Genomic DNA, 17,209 nt, shown 5'->3' on the forward strand with positions numbered 1-17,209 from the left:
TTTAATGAAAAAAGCAGAATTTTATTATATGGTTTCTGTCCATTATTCGGCATTGCTGTAAATGGCTCACATTTACTGCAACTTCTGTACAGATGTGTGGCTTTGTATTACCAGAACAGCAAATTTAAATGAAAAAATAAATGTTCAACAATTCCACACAAGCTTTTACAGTCCAACATTTCACTGAGTAGGTGAAAACTACAGACTTGTTACTACAGAATTATTCAGCATGAATAAAAAACTACAACTTTTATTTTTAAACAGGAGTCACTGGTTTATTTTTTTTTTTTAATGCTGTTTAAAATTGCTGTGATAAAAATAATGATTTTTTTTTTTTTTTAATAATGCCATACACTGGTATGATATAGGATTTGTCCCCAGTATATATCTTTTTTGTTTAATATACAAAATAGAGTAATGACCCATCGCTGCCTCTGCTGTGGGCAGGGGGCTGGAGGTGGGGCGTTGCCACACGCTCCCAGCCTTCCCTCGGACACGAGGCCTCTGGCTGGAGAGGCCCTCGACCTGCACGGAAAATTTGGTTCCTATGAGACATGGATGGCTCAGCAAGCCCTGGCTGCAGGCTGGGATAAGGGCAGAGCGTGCCTGGTCTGCCACCATGGAATCCCAGCCTGGACTGGCTCGGAAGGGACCCTAAAGCTCATCTATTCCCCCCCTGCCATGGGCAGGGACACCTTCCACCAGAGCAGGCTGCTCCAAGCCCCATCCAAGCAGGCCTCGAACACTTGCAGGGATATAATAATACAATCTTTATAAAACCTCACTCTTAAGTCATGTGTCCCTGAAGTCCTCCCTCTCTGGAGTTCGGCTGCAGGATGCTCCCCACAGCCCACGTTCATCCAGGCACTTCCTCCTTCCCTACCTTTCCCTGTGGAAATGGCGAGGTCGTTTTTCGGCATCGATTGGCACCGGTCCCCAGCCCCCCCCGCCCCTGTCCCCGTGTCCCCCTAAGGCCATTGCGAGTCCTGAGCTGCCCCCGCCGTGCGGGCGGATCCGTGCACTTTGTGATAAGGCACTGAAGGGCCAAGGCCGAGTTCTCCCTGCTTTATCCAGAGTGCAGGGACTCCCCACTGCTACACGGACTACGGATAACAGGACACGGACTTCTCACTGCTGGCTACAGCTCACTGGTGAATTTAAACTGAACAGCATGTACAGGACGATTCTTCCTCTAACATCACAGTTTCCTCTGTTTTTTGTTTTTTTTTTTTTTTTTTTTCCTTAAATCCAGAGACTAAAAATGAATATACAGGCAAACAGACACAAGGGGCAGAGAGCCTCTCCTCCTATGTGACCGGTTCTCTCATGGGGGGGGGATCACAGAACCCCAGAATTTGGGTTGGAAGGGATCCTAAAGCTCATCCAGTTCCAACCCCCGACTCCACCACCTGCTGGAGTTCACTGCAGTTGCTTTTGCTGGCAGAAATGACAATTTGGGGTCCCTGCACCCCGACCCGCACACGCTGTCCCCAGGCTCCGACCGAGGGCTCTGGGGATGCAAGTTTATAAAACATTCTCCAAAGTAAGAGCAGGTTTCCCCTACCCCACGGCCCCCCAGCCCCCCCAGTACAAACTCCTATCTGTATCCCAAACGGGCGCGGGAGGATTCCCAATGACTTGGGCTGGAAGTCACAATTGAGTCCTTAGAAAAATTGAGTCGTAATTGGGCCCTTAGAAAAATCCTGACCTTTAGCAATTACAAAATGTACATATTCCTTACAGATCAAAGAAGAGGCTGATTATTTTCTTTTATTAAAGATGCTATTTTACTCCAAAGTACTGAATATAGGATCTTTCTTAATAGGTTTAACATTCAAAAAGAGCTTTAAGAAAGGATGAGAATTGAGTTTCCTATTTCAGTTGGAAACCAAGGTCTGCTCAATGTAGAAATGTGCTGTGAGCACCCCACGCTCTGTATTTACATATTGCTGGCACCTGGATGTGGATTATTGCCCAATTTCGAAGCTGTTTTTGCTGTCAGAGCTGTGACAGTTTTTGCAGCGGGGTCTGGCTCAGCCGTGCCTCGGGAGCGGCTCCCGACCATACAGATAGGAGTATCCCCCCCAAGACCAACGGGAACTTTACACAGTGATTCAATGAACACAACCCAACCCCACAAACACCCACGGAGCACAGGTTTCCCCCTCGGAGCAGAGCACTTCTTTGGATACCAACACCGAGAGCCCCGGTGCTGCCTCCGGCCCAACCACGCGCAACGGTTTCCGCTCAGCATATCTGTGACCCCTACCAAAAATATAATTACATGTATCATGATAAAGCAATCTGTCATCTAAAAATCATCCTTATTATACACTATACAAGCTATTTTACAATCATTTAATAAATTGCTTTTAAAGCTGCAGTAGCCCTTCCCTTTTTTTCTTGGATCAGCGAATATACCGATTATACATATTTGAAACTATAACTAAATATAAAAATATATTAGGTTTTGTATTTTCTCAGACGATCTTTCTCATTTCTATTACACAAACGATCTGGCCACTTCGAGTTAAAAATCAAATTTTAGAGTGGCATAGTAAATATTTCAGTTTTGAGATACAGAAAATTGTTAAGGTGCACGTAGAAAAGGCTACTACAGCTTCTAAATGTCGAAAATATCCTCATCAATGGCAACAAGGAGAAATCCACAAGGCCTATGGGAATTTATGGCACGCCAGGAATTCAGTGTGAAGGGCTGCAGCCTTACAAAGACAGAAAGTTTGACGGACAACTCTAAGACCACGAACTCGGTAGCGGAGCTCTCCTGCTCTCCCGGAAAGAGGATGGAGCAGTCAGTGAAGGGTGGAGATGTGGAATTGGGTCTCTAACCAGGCGAGTTCGGAGCTGGGAGATCCAGTCCCAGCTGCGTGGACAAGTCCCCGGAGAGGAGGATCCTGGAATCCTACAGGAGAACAACCCCAGCCACCGGGCGCACGCGCGCGTCCTCCCCCGTCCGTGGGGTCTCCAGAAATACTTGTGTGATGGCAGCTTTAAGTGTACAGAAAACGGAGTTTCTCCACACAGAAGTAAACTTTTCTGAAGCTATGCATATTTTCCTGAAAATTTCCTGATGGGCAGTCAGGACTGATCTTCTTGGCATCAATGCAGCCCGTGACTCTTTGCGTTATGGCTGTTGCATCTTATGCAAAAATCAGGCTTATATATATATATATTTTTTTTTTTTCAATATATAAAATAACCTGCTCATTTACATCCAGTTAGGACTGGGTTAATTTTCTATGAATCTGCATATCCAACACTTTTGCAATGTACCAAAAGGATTTGTTTCATCTGGATCTACTGAAATGAGATTTGAGAGTGTTCTCCCACCCACCCTGGCCCTTAGAAAAAGCCCAATTTTCATGGCCATTTTGCCGGTTGAAAGCATTAGGTTAGAAAAGCCCAACCCAGTTTCACATGAGTCTACTCGAGTATTTACTGTCTAGAGGTCATTTAGGAAAGCTACGAGCTGCCCCACCTTAAAAAACCAGCTGTACAATAGGCATCTTGAAGTATTACAAAAAAATTATGTAAGAAAAAATGAACAAGCCGAGTTCACGGTATATAAAGTTAAAGGAAATTGCTAAAACCAGACAGTAATAGCTATAAAAGGCACAACTTCCCTTTTCTGATATACACTTGTAAACTTTCTTCAGGTTACATGCATAAACCAAAATACTACCTTAACTTCAAAAAAAAAAAAAATCCAAAACACTTTACTAAAATAAAAAAAAAAAAAAAAAAGCCTAAAAAATTGTCTCCAGCCAACTGCAGCAATTAATTAATTAATTAGCAGAATGTTCGTAACAGCCTCAGAGCTTGTCACTGGTGGTTTGATGCATCCAGGGATGGTGCACGAGGGGAGAGAGAAAATTTCTGCCAAAACCAACTTCTTTTCCTTTCCTTTCTCCCCAACCCTTTCCCCAACGAGAGAAATCCGCTGCTTCTCCAGCCTAACTCTTGGCCCTCTGTAAACCACATGTAGTGCATAATTACAAAAGAAACACCTGCGAGGACAAAAGGAACAAGTTCTGTAGGTTTTCTCTTTACAAAACAAAGCTATCGTGTGACGGTTTCTTAAGGCAACCCTTTGTGTTAAGGCAGTCACTTCTGATGAAACAAGAGCTTCTTGATATTTCCATTGGAATATTTTGGTATCTGATTGCTGATGATTTCTGCCAACATTTCTGGGAACTCAATACTCATGGATTTATCCAAAAATGTCTGGAAGCAAAAGCTCAGAAGATTTTCAACCACCTACGAGTGACAAGACAAAGAATTACTTGCACATGAAGATGTTCAGAGAACATTCTCCTCCCTCCTCCCCAGCTCCTGCCCACAGGATGGGGCTCAGGCAAGACGTGCACAGGAATCCTCATTTAGTTCAGTAATTATTGTCCATGGCACTCTGATGTAAACCAAACAAACAGACTGTGCAAGGCTTTACAAACTGAGGAGATTCAGCACCAATTCCCATCCCAGCAGATAAATAACACACACATGGATCAGCTAAATGAGATATTTCCAGGTGCTTGGTACAGTAACAAGAAAAAACAGTAATTCTGATGTCTCAAAGTTACCCTTGTCTTAAACACTGCTTTGTGCTACATGTGTAATTAGAATTAAACTGCCAAAGGAGACGGTCTGAATTGGAAATTCCTTCAAAATTAGATCACTGCCAACACCACACATAGTGCCGAGGCATTGTTTTAATGGAATGACAAACTATTCCATAAACTCTTCATTTCTTGGGCTCTGAGATAAGACTGCTTTTAAATGTCACATTTCTGCTTCTACTGCAAAGTCAGTTACAGCTCCTGAGCTCCTCCTTTTTAGAGCAACGTAATTTTAAAAAACTGGAGGGACTGAAAATGAGATTAATTATACAGTTAATTGCTGTGGATTGCACTGCAGAGGCAGCCCGAGAGGACCCTGTTCAAGGCTGTCAATTTGCCTTCCGTGAGACAGCAGAGGAGCATGGCTTCCTCCTCCTCCTCCTCCTCCTCCTCCCTGATATCTGTCCCTTTAAATAGAAGAGCTGGAGGAGCTCGCTGTGCCCGCCCCAAACGTATTTCTCTGGAATGCCTGCAGCATTCCTGTCAGGACTTACATCATGCATAGAGTCCAGCAGTTTAGTCAGTTGATAAAATCGCTGCCAGTTCTGGCTGGAGTTCCCTTCCCTCTTGACGATGGCCTTGCCCAGCTCCTTGATGTACGTCATGCGGATCTCCTCAAACAGGGACTGGCTCTTCAGGCCCTCCTTGGGAACTGCAACATGGACACCAACCTTTAGAACACTGTCAAACTCAACTGTGGCACGACTGAAGTTCTCTTACACTAGTTACACAGAGATGGAATCTTCATCAGGAGCTTCAGTGACAGGACAAGGGGCAAGAGGGGAAATTTAGGTTAAAATACTGAATTCTTCCCTGTGAGGGTGGGCAGGCCCTGGCACAGGGTGCCCAGAGCAGCTGTGGCTGCCCCTGGATCCCTGGAAGTGTTTAAGGCCAGGTTGGAATAAGATGTGCTTTAAGGTCCCTTCCAACCCAAACCACTCTGAGATTCTGTGAAAATGAGCAAAAGGAAAAGGACTTGGACTGACTGAAATGACAGCAGAGAGACAAGGAGAGAGCAGGATGGGACAGTGACCAGCTGAACACAAAGCACAGGCTTGGTGCAAAATGAAAAAAAAAAACCTCCAAAGGTACTCCACCAAAAAACAGTGGGAAGGGAACTGGACCATGGAGGCAACAACAGCCAGCCCTGGAAGCACCTTGATGGAGAAGCACCAGGGCTGGAGCTGCTGTGCTCTCCAGCCCTGGGGAAATGTGACATTAGGAAGGTTCCGTAAAAATTCCGTGTGCCCAGGGAACAGCAAGGGCAGGGTCACAGGATGGCTTGGCTTGGAAAGGAGCTTGAAAGATCATCTGGTTCTGAGCCTCCTGACATGGATCAAGTAACAGGTCCAGGCAAGGCAGTGACAGACTGGACAACAAACAGACTGCACTGGCCATGGGGAGTCTGGGCAGGGACACAGCTTGTTTGGGACAGGGCTGGGACATGGAGACAGGGCTGGGCAGATGAGGAGCTGGGGACAGAAACCCAGGGCCTGGGCATTCAAATCCAGGTGAAGTCCCTGTGCCTATCCCCTCCTGGGGGGCTGGTCCCTCCACAGGCCAAGGACCAACCTGGACAAATGGAGCACGTGGACTCCAGAGGTCCTTAAGGTGCTGCCCTTTGAGGCCTCTGATCACCTCGGGGAAGGGAGAGAGTTGAAGACAGAGAAGAGAAGGAGCTGAGACAAAGGTGACCGAAAGCACCTGTCAGACAGGAGGAGAGAGGCCACAGAGCACGTTCCCTTCCTTAGGAAATCCAACCTTCCCTGCACTGTCAGCACCTGAGAGATTCTGGAATGAAGTCTCTTGTCTGTCTTGCCTACACAGGAGATGAAACCTGTCAACTGTTTCAATGCTTCACATGGAAAAGGTCTCTGAGCTACGTCTGTGTGCGAGCTGCAAGCCTAGACCTGTGTGAGATTCCTGTTTTACTCCTCCTCCTCCTCCTCCTCCTCTTCTCTTGGAAAACTTAACACAGAAACACAATAAACAAATTTAAATTGTCAAGTCGTGGATTAAAGAGCTATAGAAATTTCAGCTATTCAATTGCAGAAGTTCCCTGATGTACCACTCACACAATGCATGTACTCAGCAAAATGAAGATAAATTGTCTCCCACTGGAAATCGAGTGGAGAGGCCTCTCTGGGCAGTGCCAGCCCCTGCCCAGCCCCACTGCTGGAGCAGCTGAAACCTCCAGTGCTGCCTCCTCACCACTTCTGCCATGGAAATCTCTCCGTGGAAATTTCCAGCTCCTGTGAGGAAAGTTGGCCTACACCACACCCGAAACACTTGAGGAATTTCTGGGAGAGATTTCAGAATCAAACAGGAACTGTTTGAAATCTGCAGCTTCAGGGAAGTTTTAAGTTCCTACAAAGCCCACGGCCGTGAGAGGCTGAAAGTTTCCTCTGAAAAGAGCCCTTGTCCCAGTTCTGGGCTTGGCAGCGAGGCAGTGCTGGGCACTGCCAGGCTGGTGGGGCACTGGGGGAACTGGCCATGGCACCCTCACACCCCTGCCCACACCCCGACACGTGAGCAGTGCTGGGGCTCCCAATCCTCCTGCTCCGATCCCAAAAAAGCCCAAGGTGAACAAATTCTCATTTCTGTATAAGAATCAATGCTATTATTCACTGGAAACATTAAAGATAAGGAATGTTTACACCTCCAGTGTAATAAACTTAACAATATTTACTTTTCATCACCTTTCAGGTCCCTTCCAAGCCAAGGCACCTGATGAGGATGATGCACCAGTACCAAAGTTTGTTGACAAATCTTCACTTGCTCTGCTGCTACCTTTCAAACACGTTGGCACCTCTGTCACTGCTCTGAAGCAAACCCCTCGTGCCAGGCAGGAGCAGGAACACGTCAGGCCCTGCCTGAGGCAGCTCCCTCGGGACCCTGCGAGCGTGGGATGGGGTTTCCCAGGACACAGAGGCTGTGCTGGAGCGAGGTGCCTGGTTCAGAGCCACCCCAGCACACTCACACACACCCAGCACACTCACACACACTCACACACACCTCAGCACACTCACACACACCCCAGCACACTCACACACACTCACACACACTGACAGCCACCCCAGCACACTCACACACACCCCAGCACACTCACACACACTCACACACACCCCAGCACACTCACACACACCTCAGCACACTCACACACACCCAGCACACTCACAGCCACCCCAGCACACTCACACACATCTCAGCACACTCACAGCCACCCCAGCACACTCACACACACCTCAGCACACTCACACACACCCAGCACACTCACAGCCACCCCAGCACACTCACACACATCTCAGCACACTCACAGCCACCCCAGCACACTCACACACATCTCAGCACACTCACAGCCACCCCAGCACACTCACACACACCTCAGCACACTCACACACTCTCACACACACTCACAGCCACCTCAGCACACTCACACACACCCCAGCACACTCACACACACCTCAGCACACTCACACACACTCACAGTCACCCCAGCACACTCACACACACCTCAGCACACTCACACACACCCCAGCACACTCACACACACCTCAGCACACTCACACACACTTAGTCACCCCAGCACACTCACACACACCTCAGCACACTCACACACACCTCAACACACTCACAACCACCCCAGCACACTCACACACACCTCAGCACACTCACACACACCTCAACACACTCACAACCACCCCAGCACACTCACAGCCACCCCAGCACACTCACACACACTCACAGCCACCTCAGCACACTCACACACACCCCAGCACACTCACACACACTCACAGCCACCCCAGCACACTCACACACACTGACAGCCACCCCAGCACACTCACACACACTCACACACACCTCAGCACACTCACAACCATCCCAGCACACTCACACACACCTCAGCACACTCACACACACCTCAGCACACTCACACACACCCCAGCACACTCACACACACTCACACCCTCCCCAGCACACTCACACACACTGACAGCCACCCCAGCACACTCACACACACCTCAGCACACTCACAACCATCCCAGCACACTCACACACACCCCAGCACACTCACACACACTGACAGCCACCCCAGCACACTCACACACACCCCAGCACACTCACACACACCTCAGCACACTCACACACACCTCAGCACACTCACACACACTCACAGTCACCCCAGCACACTCACACACACCTCAGCACACTCACACACACCCCAGCACACTCACACACACCTCAGCACACTCACACGCACCTCAGCACACTCACACACACCCAGCACACTCACACACACTCACACACACCCCAGCACACTGACACCAACCCCAGCACACTCACAGCCACCTCAGCACACTCACACACGCCTCAGCACACTCACACACGCCTCAGCACACTGACAGCCACCCCAGCACACTCACACACACCTCAGCACACTCACACACACTCACAGTCACCCCAGCACACTCACACACACCCCAGCACACTCACACACACTCACACACACCCCAGCACACTCACACACACTCACAGCCACCTCAGCACACTCACACACACCTCAGCACACTCACACACACCCAGCACACTCACACACACCTCAGCACACTGACACACACTCACATACACCTCAGCACACTCACACACACCCCAGCACACTCACACACAACTCAGCACACTCACACACACTCACACACACTCACACCCACTCACCCACTCTTTCTCTCTCTCTCTTTGCTCAGTCCCTGGGTTGCAGCCGAGCCTGGGCTCAGCTCAGACCCTCAGGGAGCTCCAGCCCCACGGAGCAGGGGAGAACAAAGTCACTGGCTACCAGTGATACCAACAGAGGGGAAAAACAACACTGTAAAAGGTATTTACACATCATCACTTGATATACTTACACACAATCACTGTAAAAGGTATTTACACATCATCACTTAGGTTAGTTTATTTCTGTATATTCTAAAAGGACTATTTTTGACACTGCACTTTGAACTTTCATGCACTACAGACAGAATTTTCGAAGCTGCCACTTGTTTAACTCCAGCATATCCTACCTAAAGATAAAAACCAGCATGCAGCACGTTGTATAAATCTGCCTCACAATATCTATTGCAAATCCACCACATACTTCTGTAGAAGTAAAAGGCTTGGTACGGAGCTGTTCACCTACTTGTAGAGAGGAGAAGCAACGTCTTCATGCAGAGATACTCCTCGTAGGAGACTTGGAGCCGGGACAGCTCTCGGGCCACCATGAGCATGTGTTTGCATTGTTCATACATACACGGGAGATTCATCCTCTGCCTGAGGAGTAAAAGCACAGCATTAGTGCAATGTCTGCCTAGCTGCACGCTCGGGGGCTGCTTCTGCACGCTGCAGGTGAGGAGCTGCAGGTGAGCCATGGCACAGCACCGAGGCTCCATTTCCCAGGGCACCCCCGAGGTGACTGCCTTGGTGGCACAGGTAAACCTGGCCCCGAGGGCAGCAGGAGCCCTGTGCCACCCTGAGTGCCAGTGCCTGCACAAAGGGAGCCTGTCTGCACCGAGGACTCGGCAGCAAGCTCTGCTCTCAGCAGCACCAGCACGACACAGAAATCAAGTTCAGTCCGAGCTCCTCGAGCCTGGCAAAACATGATGGAGTGCCACACTAGAGCTGGGATTTCTCTAATTCTTTCAGTCCGAGCTCCTCGAGCCTGGCAAAGCATGATGGAGTGCCACACTAGAGCTGGGATTTCTCTAATTCTTTCAGTCCGAGCTCCTCGAGCCTGGCAAAACATGATGGAGTGCCACACTAGAGCTGGGACTTCTCTAATTCTTTCAGTCCGAGCTCCTCGAGCCTGGCAAAGCATGATGGAGTGCCACACTAGAGCTGGGATTTCTCTAATTCTTTCAGTCCGAGCTCCTCAAGCCTGGCAAAGCATGATGGAGTGCCACACTAGAGCTGGGATTTCTCTAATTCTTTCAGTCCGAGCTCCTCGAGCCTGGCAAAGCATGATGGAGTGCCACACTAGAGCTGGGATTTCTCTAATTCTTTCAATACCTTTGAGAAGTGCACCTAATTGAATGCGTTTATATGTTTATATACAAATATATATGAAATAAAGATATAAAATATATAAAAACTAAAACTATAAAATATATAAAAATATAAATATATATAATATATATTACATATAGATTTATGTATTTAGGAGTATCTTCCTGTAACTTCTCCATTTTAAAAGTGACTTTATACTTGTGCCTATGTTCCTGAAGCAATGACCAGCACTGCAATTAAACTTCATTATCTTTGTACTGTAATAAACTTGTTTCTAACCATAAATGGAAAATCATGTTGACAAGCAAAGGCAAATCTTGGAATCAGAATGACAAACATTATGTTTTTGTATGGTTTTTTTTTCCTATTTCAATGAAGCCTTGCATCAAGACAGGAACTGTTTTTATCTAATGCCTCATCTGACACAGCAATCTTGCTTATCAGTGCTCTTACAGTTGGTTACTGTGAATATTGCAGAATTAGTTTTGAGTGGGAAATTAAGAACAGACGAATTCTTAAGAGTGTAAGACAGATTTATGATTTTCCATGGGTTTTCTTTTGTAGAGAAAAAGACAAGCAAAACAACTCCATGCAATGAGTACACAATCTCTCTGCAGCAATGCCAGCACTTCATTTTTTGTTAATAACGTGTCACCCTTCCTTGGTATCACCTATAGAGCATTATAATCTACACAGAGACAAAATGGGATCCCTGTGGGAGTTACGAGTAAGATTTGGTTATGAAACAACAATTCCTCCATAGTTGATCACTTTTCCACTCTCCCTGCCTCAGCCCTTAAGGAAGATTATAAAATTTTCTCTCACAATCACCCTGGCAAACCCTGAGTAGAAACAGGGTAGAGCCCCTTCTCAAGGTGCAAAAACCAGGGGGGATTCTGATGGCTTTTGAAAAGACAGAAACACAAACGACTGAAACTGCATTAAAGCAGATCAAGCACAAGTGTACAACCCCAGCATTTCCAAAGGCAGCTGTTGGACAATTCCTTCCACATGGAACTGGGCCACGTGTGGCACTGCCCCACAGCTAGAGCTCCAGCTGTGGGCACTCCCAGCAACCCAGACACGCCGGCCCCAGCTCAGCATTGCACCACAAGCAGCACCAGCACGAGGTGCACACGGGGTGATGCTGCACAGAACAGCAGCAAGGGCAGTGCTGGGCTGTGGGACATTGCACAGGGCACCTGGCACAAAGCCACCACCTGGCCAGGCAGCAAACACTGTCCCAGCCCCTCTGGGCTCTACCAAAGGGCATCTAACACACTTCAAATTGAGTCATTTAACCCCATTCTCTGCCAGGGCTCAGCAGTTTTCCTCATGTAAAACTGTGCCCGTTTCTGGGCAGAAGGTTAAAATAAACATTAGGAAAGGGGTCAGCCTGTTGTTTGTTTCTGCCTGCTGGGAATGCAACCCCATCCAGGAGGCTGAGGATGCAGAGGAAGACACACAGCTTTTGGGCAGGGCCAAGGCTGCACAAGCCGTAGTTCCCAGAGCACGGGAGCAGCCACGGCCCCTGTGCTCAGCCAGGCTCTGCCCCGTGCCCACTGTCAGAGCACAGGGAGGCTGGTTCACCACCCTGTGCCAGGTCCCAGTGCTGGCACAGCTCTGGGAACAGCTCCCAGCCAGGCCCATCCTGGCCAGGGCACATCAGATGATCTCGGCTGGCACAGGGCGCTGTCCTGGGGACAAGGGCAGGGCTCAGGGCTCTGCCTGCTCAGGATCCCAGCTCTCCTCCCTGCACTGGGCACTCAGCAGCCCCACGGCTCCACTCACCCCACACGAAGCAGTGGAGCCCTTCACGGGGCTTACACTCAGCTCGTGGCACAGACACAGAGCTCGGGGAGGGCAGCACACACCTGCACTGCCACGAACAGGCTGCTCCAGCTGAGCCCTCCTTGTGCCCTCAACACCCAGCCCTGTGCCCCAGCGCAGGCCTGGCACTCCCGGGGCACAGGGATGGGAATGGGGATGGGCACAGGATGGGCATGGGGATGGGCATGGGATGGGCACGGGGATGGGCATGGGAATGGGCATGGGGATGGGCACGGGGATGGACACGGGATGGGCATGGGGATGGACACAGCAATGGGCACAGGGATGGACACAGGGATGGGCATGGGGATGGGCACAGCAATGGGCACAGCAATGGGCACGGGGATGGACACAGGGATGGACACAGGGATGGGCACAGCAATGGGCACAGGGATGGGCACGGGGATGAACACAGGGATGGGCACGGGGATGGACACGGGGATGGGCACAGGGATGGACACGGGGATGGGCACGGGGATGGACACGGGGATGGACACGGGGATGGACACGGGGATGGACACGGGGATGGGCACAGGGATGGGCACAGCGATGGGCACAGGATGGGCATGGGGATGGACACGGGGATGGGCACAGGGATGGGCACAGCAATGGGCACGGGGATGGGCACAGGGATGGACACGGGGATGGGCACAGCAATGGGCACAGGGATGGGCACATGGGTGAGGGAAGCAGGGCAGGGTTTTTGCACTGCTCTGAGTTACCCAGTTCAGCAGAGCTGCACAGCACCAAACCCCAGTAAACAAGATGCTGCTGTTCTGAAATCCAGATGGCACCAACTCCACACAAGGAGTTACAAAAGAATGTGGGGGGAAAAATTTGGGGAAAAAGGGAACTGACAAAGCATTGCTTACAAAAGTGACCCCACTTGTTGTTTTGCTACTCACAGCCAGCAGCACAGCCACCCTGCATGGCACACGAGATCAGGAGGACAAACGCGTGACCTCGCTCCTCCCAGCAAGGAGCTGCAGTGACGAGCACGGAACCAGAGACAAAATCCTGGGGCCCAGGACTTCCAGGAACTTCTGCCTCCAGCTGGACAGCAATTAAATGGCATCTGCTACTCGAAGAACACCACTGTGCACTGTCACTGTGCTCACTGTAATTTCGGGCACCCTGTGACATACCCAGAGGACGAAAGCTGAGACAGAAGCAGTGCCAGTTCCAGCAGGGCATGTTTTCAATCACAAACTGAGGAAACAGTTATACAACACTGCAAAATCACAGGTTTAAACCCTTTCCAAGTACTAAATAATGGCCTAAAGCCTAAGATTTATTCAGCTGCCAAACTTTTCAGCAGCTTGAATCAAGTTTCATGTGTATGTGTATAAAAACACGTATAATATATATAAAATTGCCAGCTAGTATAGACATACCTCCATAAAAAATAAATAAATTACAGGAGTACAGACATAAAAGTGGAATATTCAATAAATATTAAATTTTTAGGAGAAGACTGAGCAAATGACTAATATGCCAGTTTAAAACATAAGAAGAGAATTTAATCATCTTTCCTACCACAGACTGTGAGCTACTGGGTGTTGCTACTCCATGTAAGTAGCAGTAAATACACAGGAACACACTGGACAGGGCTGGCACAAGGATAAATGCATGAAGGACTGATGCTGCTCAGATGCTTGAGCAGATACACGAGGCTAAAGAAAGTCTAATTAATCCCATAAAGAAATCAGTCAGGAACTGCAGTTCTGTCCAAGTGAACCGCCGAGTCTCGGGGAGATGGAGTTTCCCTTTGTGAAGCTGAAGACACTGAACTGCACTCAGCATTAAGCCCTGAAAGCTCACAAAGAGGGTAAGTGGTTTCTAACCCCCCTGTAAAACCCCAAGAGAATTAAGCAGGAGTAGCTGCCCCTCTCTGCAGCCAGGGCAGTGCCCACTGCCCCAGGGGCAGCAGCTGCAGCCCCAGCTCAGCACCACTGCCAGCCCTCAGCCCACCTCCCCACGTGGGCACAGCTGATCACCCAAACCCAAGGGTGTTTATTTTTGTCTGCCTGCCCACAAGGTCCCTCCTGCAGGGCTCTCACGTCTCCCTTGGTGTCTGTCAGGTTTTACCCCGAGGTGGCTCTGTTTTATTGAGGGATGGGACATAAAAAGTTACGAGCAGAGAGTTTTATGGAGAACCTGTAGCTCACTGGAAGGAGCTGCAGTGCTCTGTCAGCTCAGTGTTTTATTGAAAACAAATGTCACTCTGATCTACGATTCACCAAACCGTAGCTGGAAGGAATTTGGGAATTACTGTTTGCTGTAACAGCATTACTCTTTCATTTCTGGGGGTTTTCAAGAGTTCCAACACCTAGCAGTGAAGCTCTGTGGTTTTGACCCACTGATAAAACAGCAGGAGACCTCTGAGTTACAGCAAATTAGATGTTATTACACTTAGTGACAACATCAATTATTTCCATTCCACCACATAGGAACTATTCTGCTCCAGGGACACATTCTTAGCACTTTAATAAACATAAGGACACAGATGGGCCCTCACCTGCCATCTCCTCCTCAGCCTTTAAAAAAAAATTATTATTATGAGGCAATGATTACAGTTTATAAAAGCCTGGATAAATATTTGCAATGAAAAAAAAAAAAAGCAAGGGAATAAATAAACATGAACTATAAATCGCTGATCCCACAGAAAATGTAACAATTATTATATTTTTTTTAAACACAGAAAGTATTTGGGAGATCTGATTTTGAAGTGAAATAGGACCAAAAATATTAAACTGTGCCAAAGCAGGCTAAGAGTATTGCCTCCATATGAAAACCAGAAAAAAGACACACGAGTAAGATCCAATCACCTCAACAATCTCAAATTCCCTCTTCCACAGCACAGAATTACTGCACAACACAAAGCTGGAAAAATACAAGGAAAACGATGTGTGGTGCAAGAAAATATACATTCAAACATTCCACCAAATTCAACTCTGCTTGAAAGCTGACAACAAAGTTCAACAAGCAAATATACGTCAGGCAGGTTGTTCCACCTTTAACCTTGTCTTTTCAGCCCTAATTTCATCAGATCAGACAGAAAAGTTTCACTCTCATTTCTCATAGGGCCACACTGCCACTTTGATACACTAAACAGACAGAACATTATGCAATTTGCCAAACTTTTCTCTCCATCCCGGGCATATTTTTAGCTGTGACTGTGTTGGCTCTGCTAAAATGAATGATTCTAGTGAATGGTGCAGGAACAGTCACAATATGGAATGTTAAAGCACAAACACCTCCTACAAAAACTTCTGGATATAAATACACTTTAATATCTCAATTCCCTTCCGTTTGACTTAGTGGCAAACGCAAAGCAAGCTGCTGGGGAGAAGCAAGTGGGGAAGGAGAGGGGCTGTGGGATGCCTGGGAGGATTCAGCAGCCCCGGATCCAGCCCAGGCACAGCCCAGCACTGGCAGCTCCTACTCACTCGTTAATGATCAGGTCTGGAGCAAAGCACAGCAGGTTGCCATTGGACTGCTTGTAGGATCTCCAGCCTAAAGCAAAAGCCATCAGGAACATCCAGGAGTACTGCAGAAGGGTCATTTGGTCATCCAGGTGCAAATTCCGGAAACCTGGAGAAATAGAAGTTACGGGGGGATGGTGTCAGTTGCAAAAAAGCAACAAAGGTCAAAAAAGTAGCACGGCTTGGAAAAGGAGCAGGGTTATGAGCAGCACAACTGTTGTGTTATCAGGGCACGGGTACTGCAGGGAGTAAAAGAGATGTAATATTAAAAAAAATCACAGTAGATGTGTGTGGTTATCTGGAACTGATGGTCAGTCAGATACATCACAAAAGGCAACAATTATAGTTCACATACACTGTAATTCACTGGGCTGCCTTCCAAAAATAACAGGGTTAGCTCCTTTTCATGAGAGCAGTCTGCTAGACAATAAATGGTTTAATATCAAATGTTGTTCTTATTCAACAACAATTGCACACTGAACCCACAAAATAAGTACCGCACTGGTTACCAGCATGAACTGCTTCTAATCTCACACGTAGCATGAACACAGCCAACTGAACAGGGAGGAAATGAGTAAAACCTGACAATTGGTCCCTCAAAGAGTCTGAAAATGCCACCAGCTTTGGATTTGCAGCACCAGCTCATATCAGATCCAGCCTACACTTACCAAGAAACCATCGTGCCATACGGAGCCATTATTAGAGCCTGAATACAAGCTGATTTTATCTATTTTTATGAAGCATCTGACATCTAAAGAGCTCATAACATCTGAAGAGCTGCTTCCTGAAGCTGTGCCAACAAGAGCCAGTGGATGAACGTGTAACAAACTTGGTGGGTCTAAACACAGCCCCTGGCTTTGGAGGCACCAGGAATGACCAGCTTCTGCCTCCAAGTTACAAAGAGAGGGTTTCAAAGTGACTCCAGTCTTTCTGGGTCAAACCTTGAAATCTGTGCTCAAACCCTCCCCAGGAAAAGGTTATTTTGAAATCCCAGCTAAAGGGTTTGGCAAGGAATGCTGGCGTGCTGTCAGCATGGCTGATGGGCTACAACAGGAGCAGGATATACAAATTAAACACTCATGAGGAACCACCTCAGCAAACAAAAGAAAGGAGATAAAAATGATAAGAATAGTTGCTATTAATGTAGCTATTAATGAGAAGATTGGCATTTTCATTGAGAGCATAAGCTCTAACCTGAAGGGTTTGGCTAATTACAAACAT

General features: G+C 48.0%; 1 protein-coding gene across 3 annotated transcripts in view; it reads right to left on the reverse strand.

Annotated features, from left to right (window-relative positions):
• Positions 1-17,209, reverse strand: part of NR3C1 (nuclear receptor subfamily 3 group C member 1) — a 69,360-nt gene continuing 52,151 nt past the window's right edge. For all 3 annotated transcript variants that reach the window (XM_053991021.1, XM_053991023.1, XM_053991022.1), the window contains exons 6-9: positions 15,953-16,097; positions 9,811-9,941; positions 5,132-5,289; positions 1-4,278 (exon numbers count right to left, since the gene is read on the reverse strand). In XM_053991021.1, coding sequence (XP_053846996.1) covers positions 4,126-4,278; positions 5,132-5,289; positions 9,811-9,941; positions 15,953-16,097 — 587 coding nt within the window. In that variant the 3' untranslated portion in view covers positions 1-4,125. The remainder of the gene's footprint in view (positions 4,279-5,131; positions 5,290-9,810; positions 9,942-15,952; positions 16,098-17,209) is intronic.

The sequence above is a fragment of the Vidua macroura genome, chromosome 15 (assembly GCF_024509145.1).
Source record: "Vidua macroura isolate BioBank_ID:100142 chromosome 15, ASM2450914v1, whole genome shotgun sequence".
Lineage (NCBI taxonomy): Eukaryota > Metazoa > Chordata > Aves > Passeriformes > Viduidae > Vidua > Vidua macroura.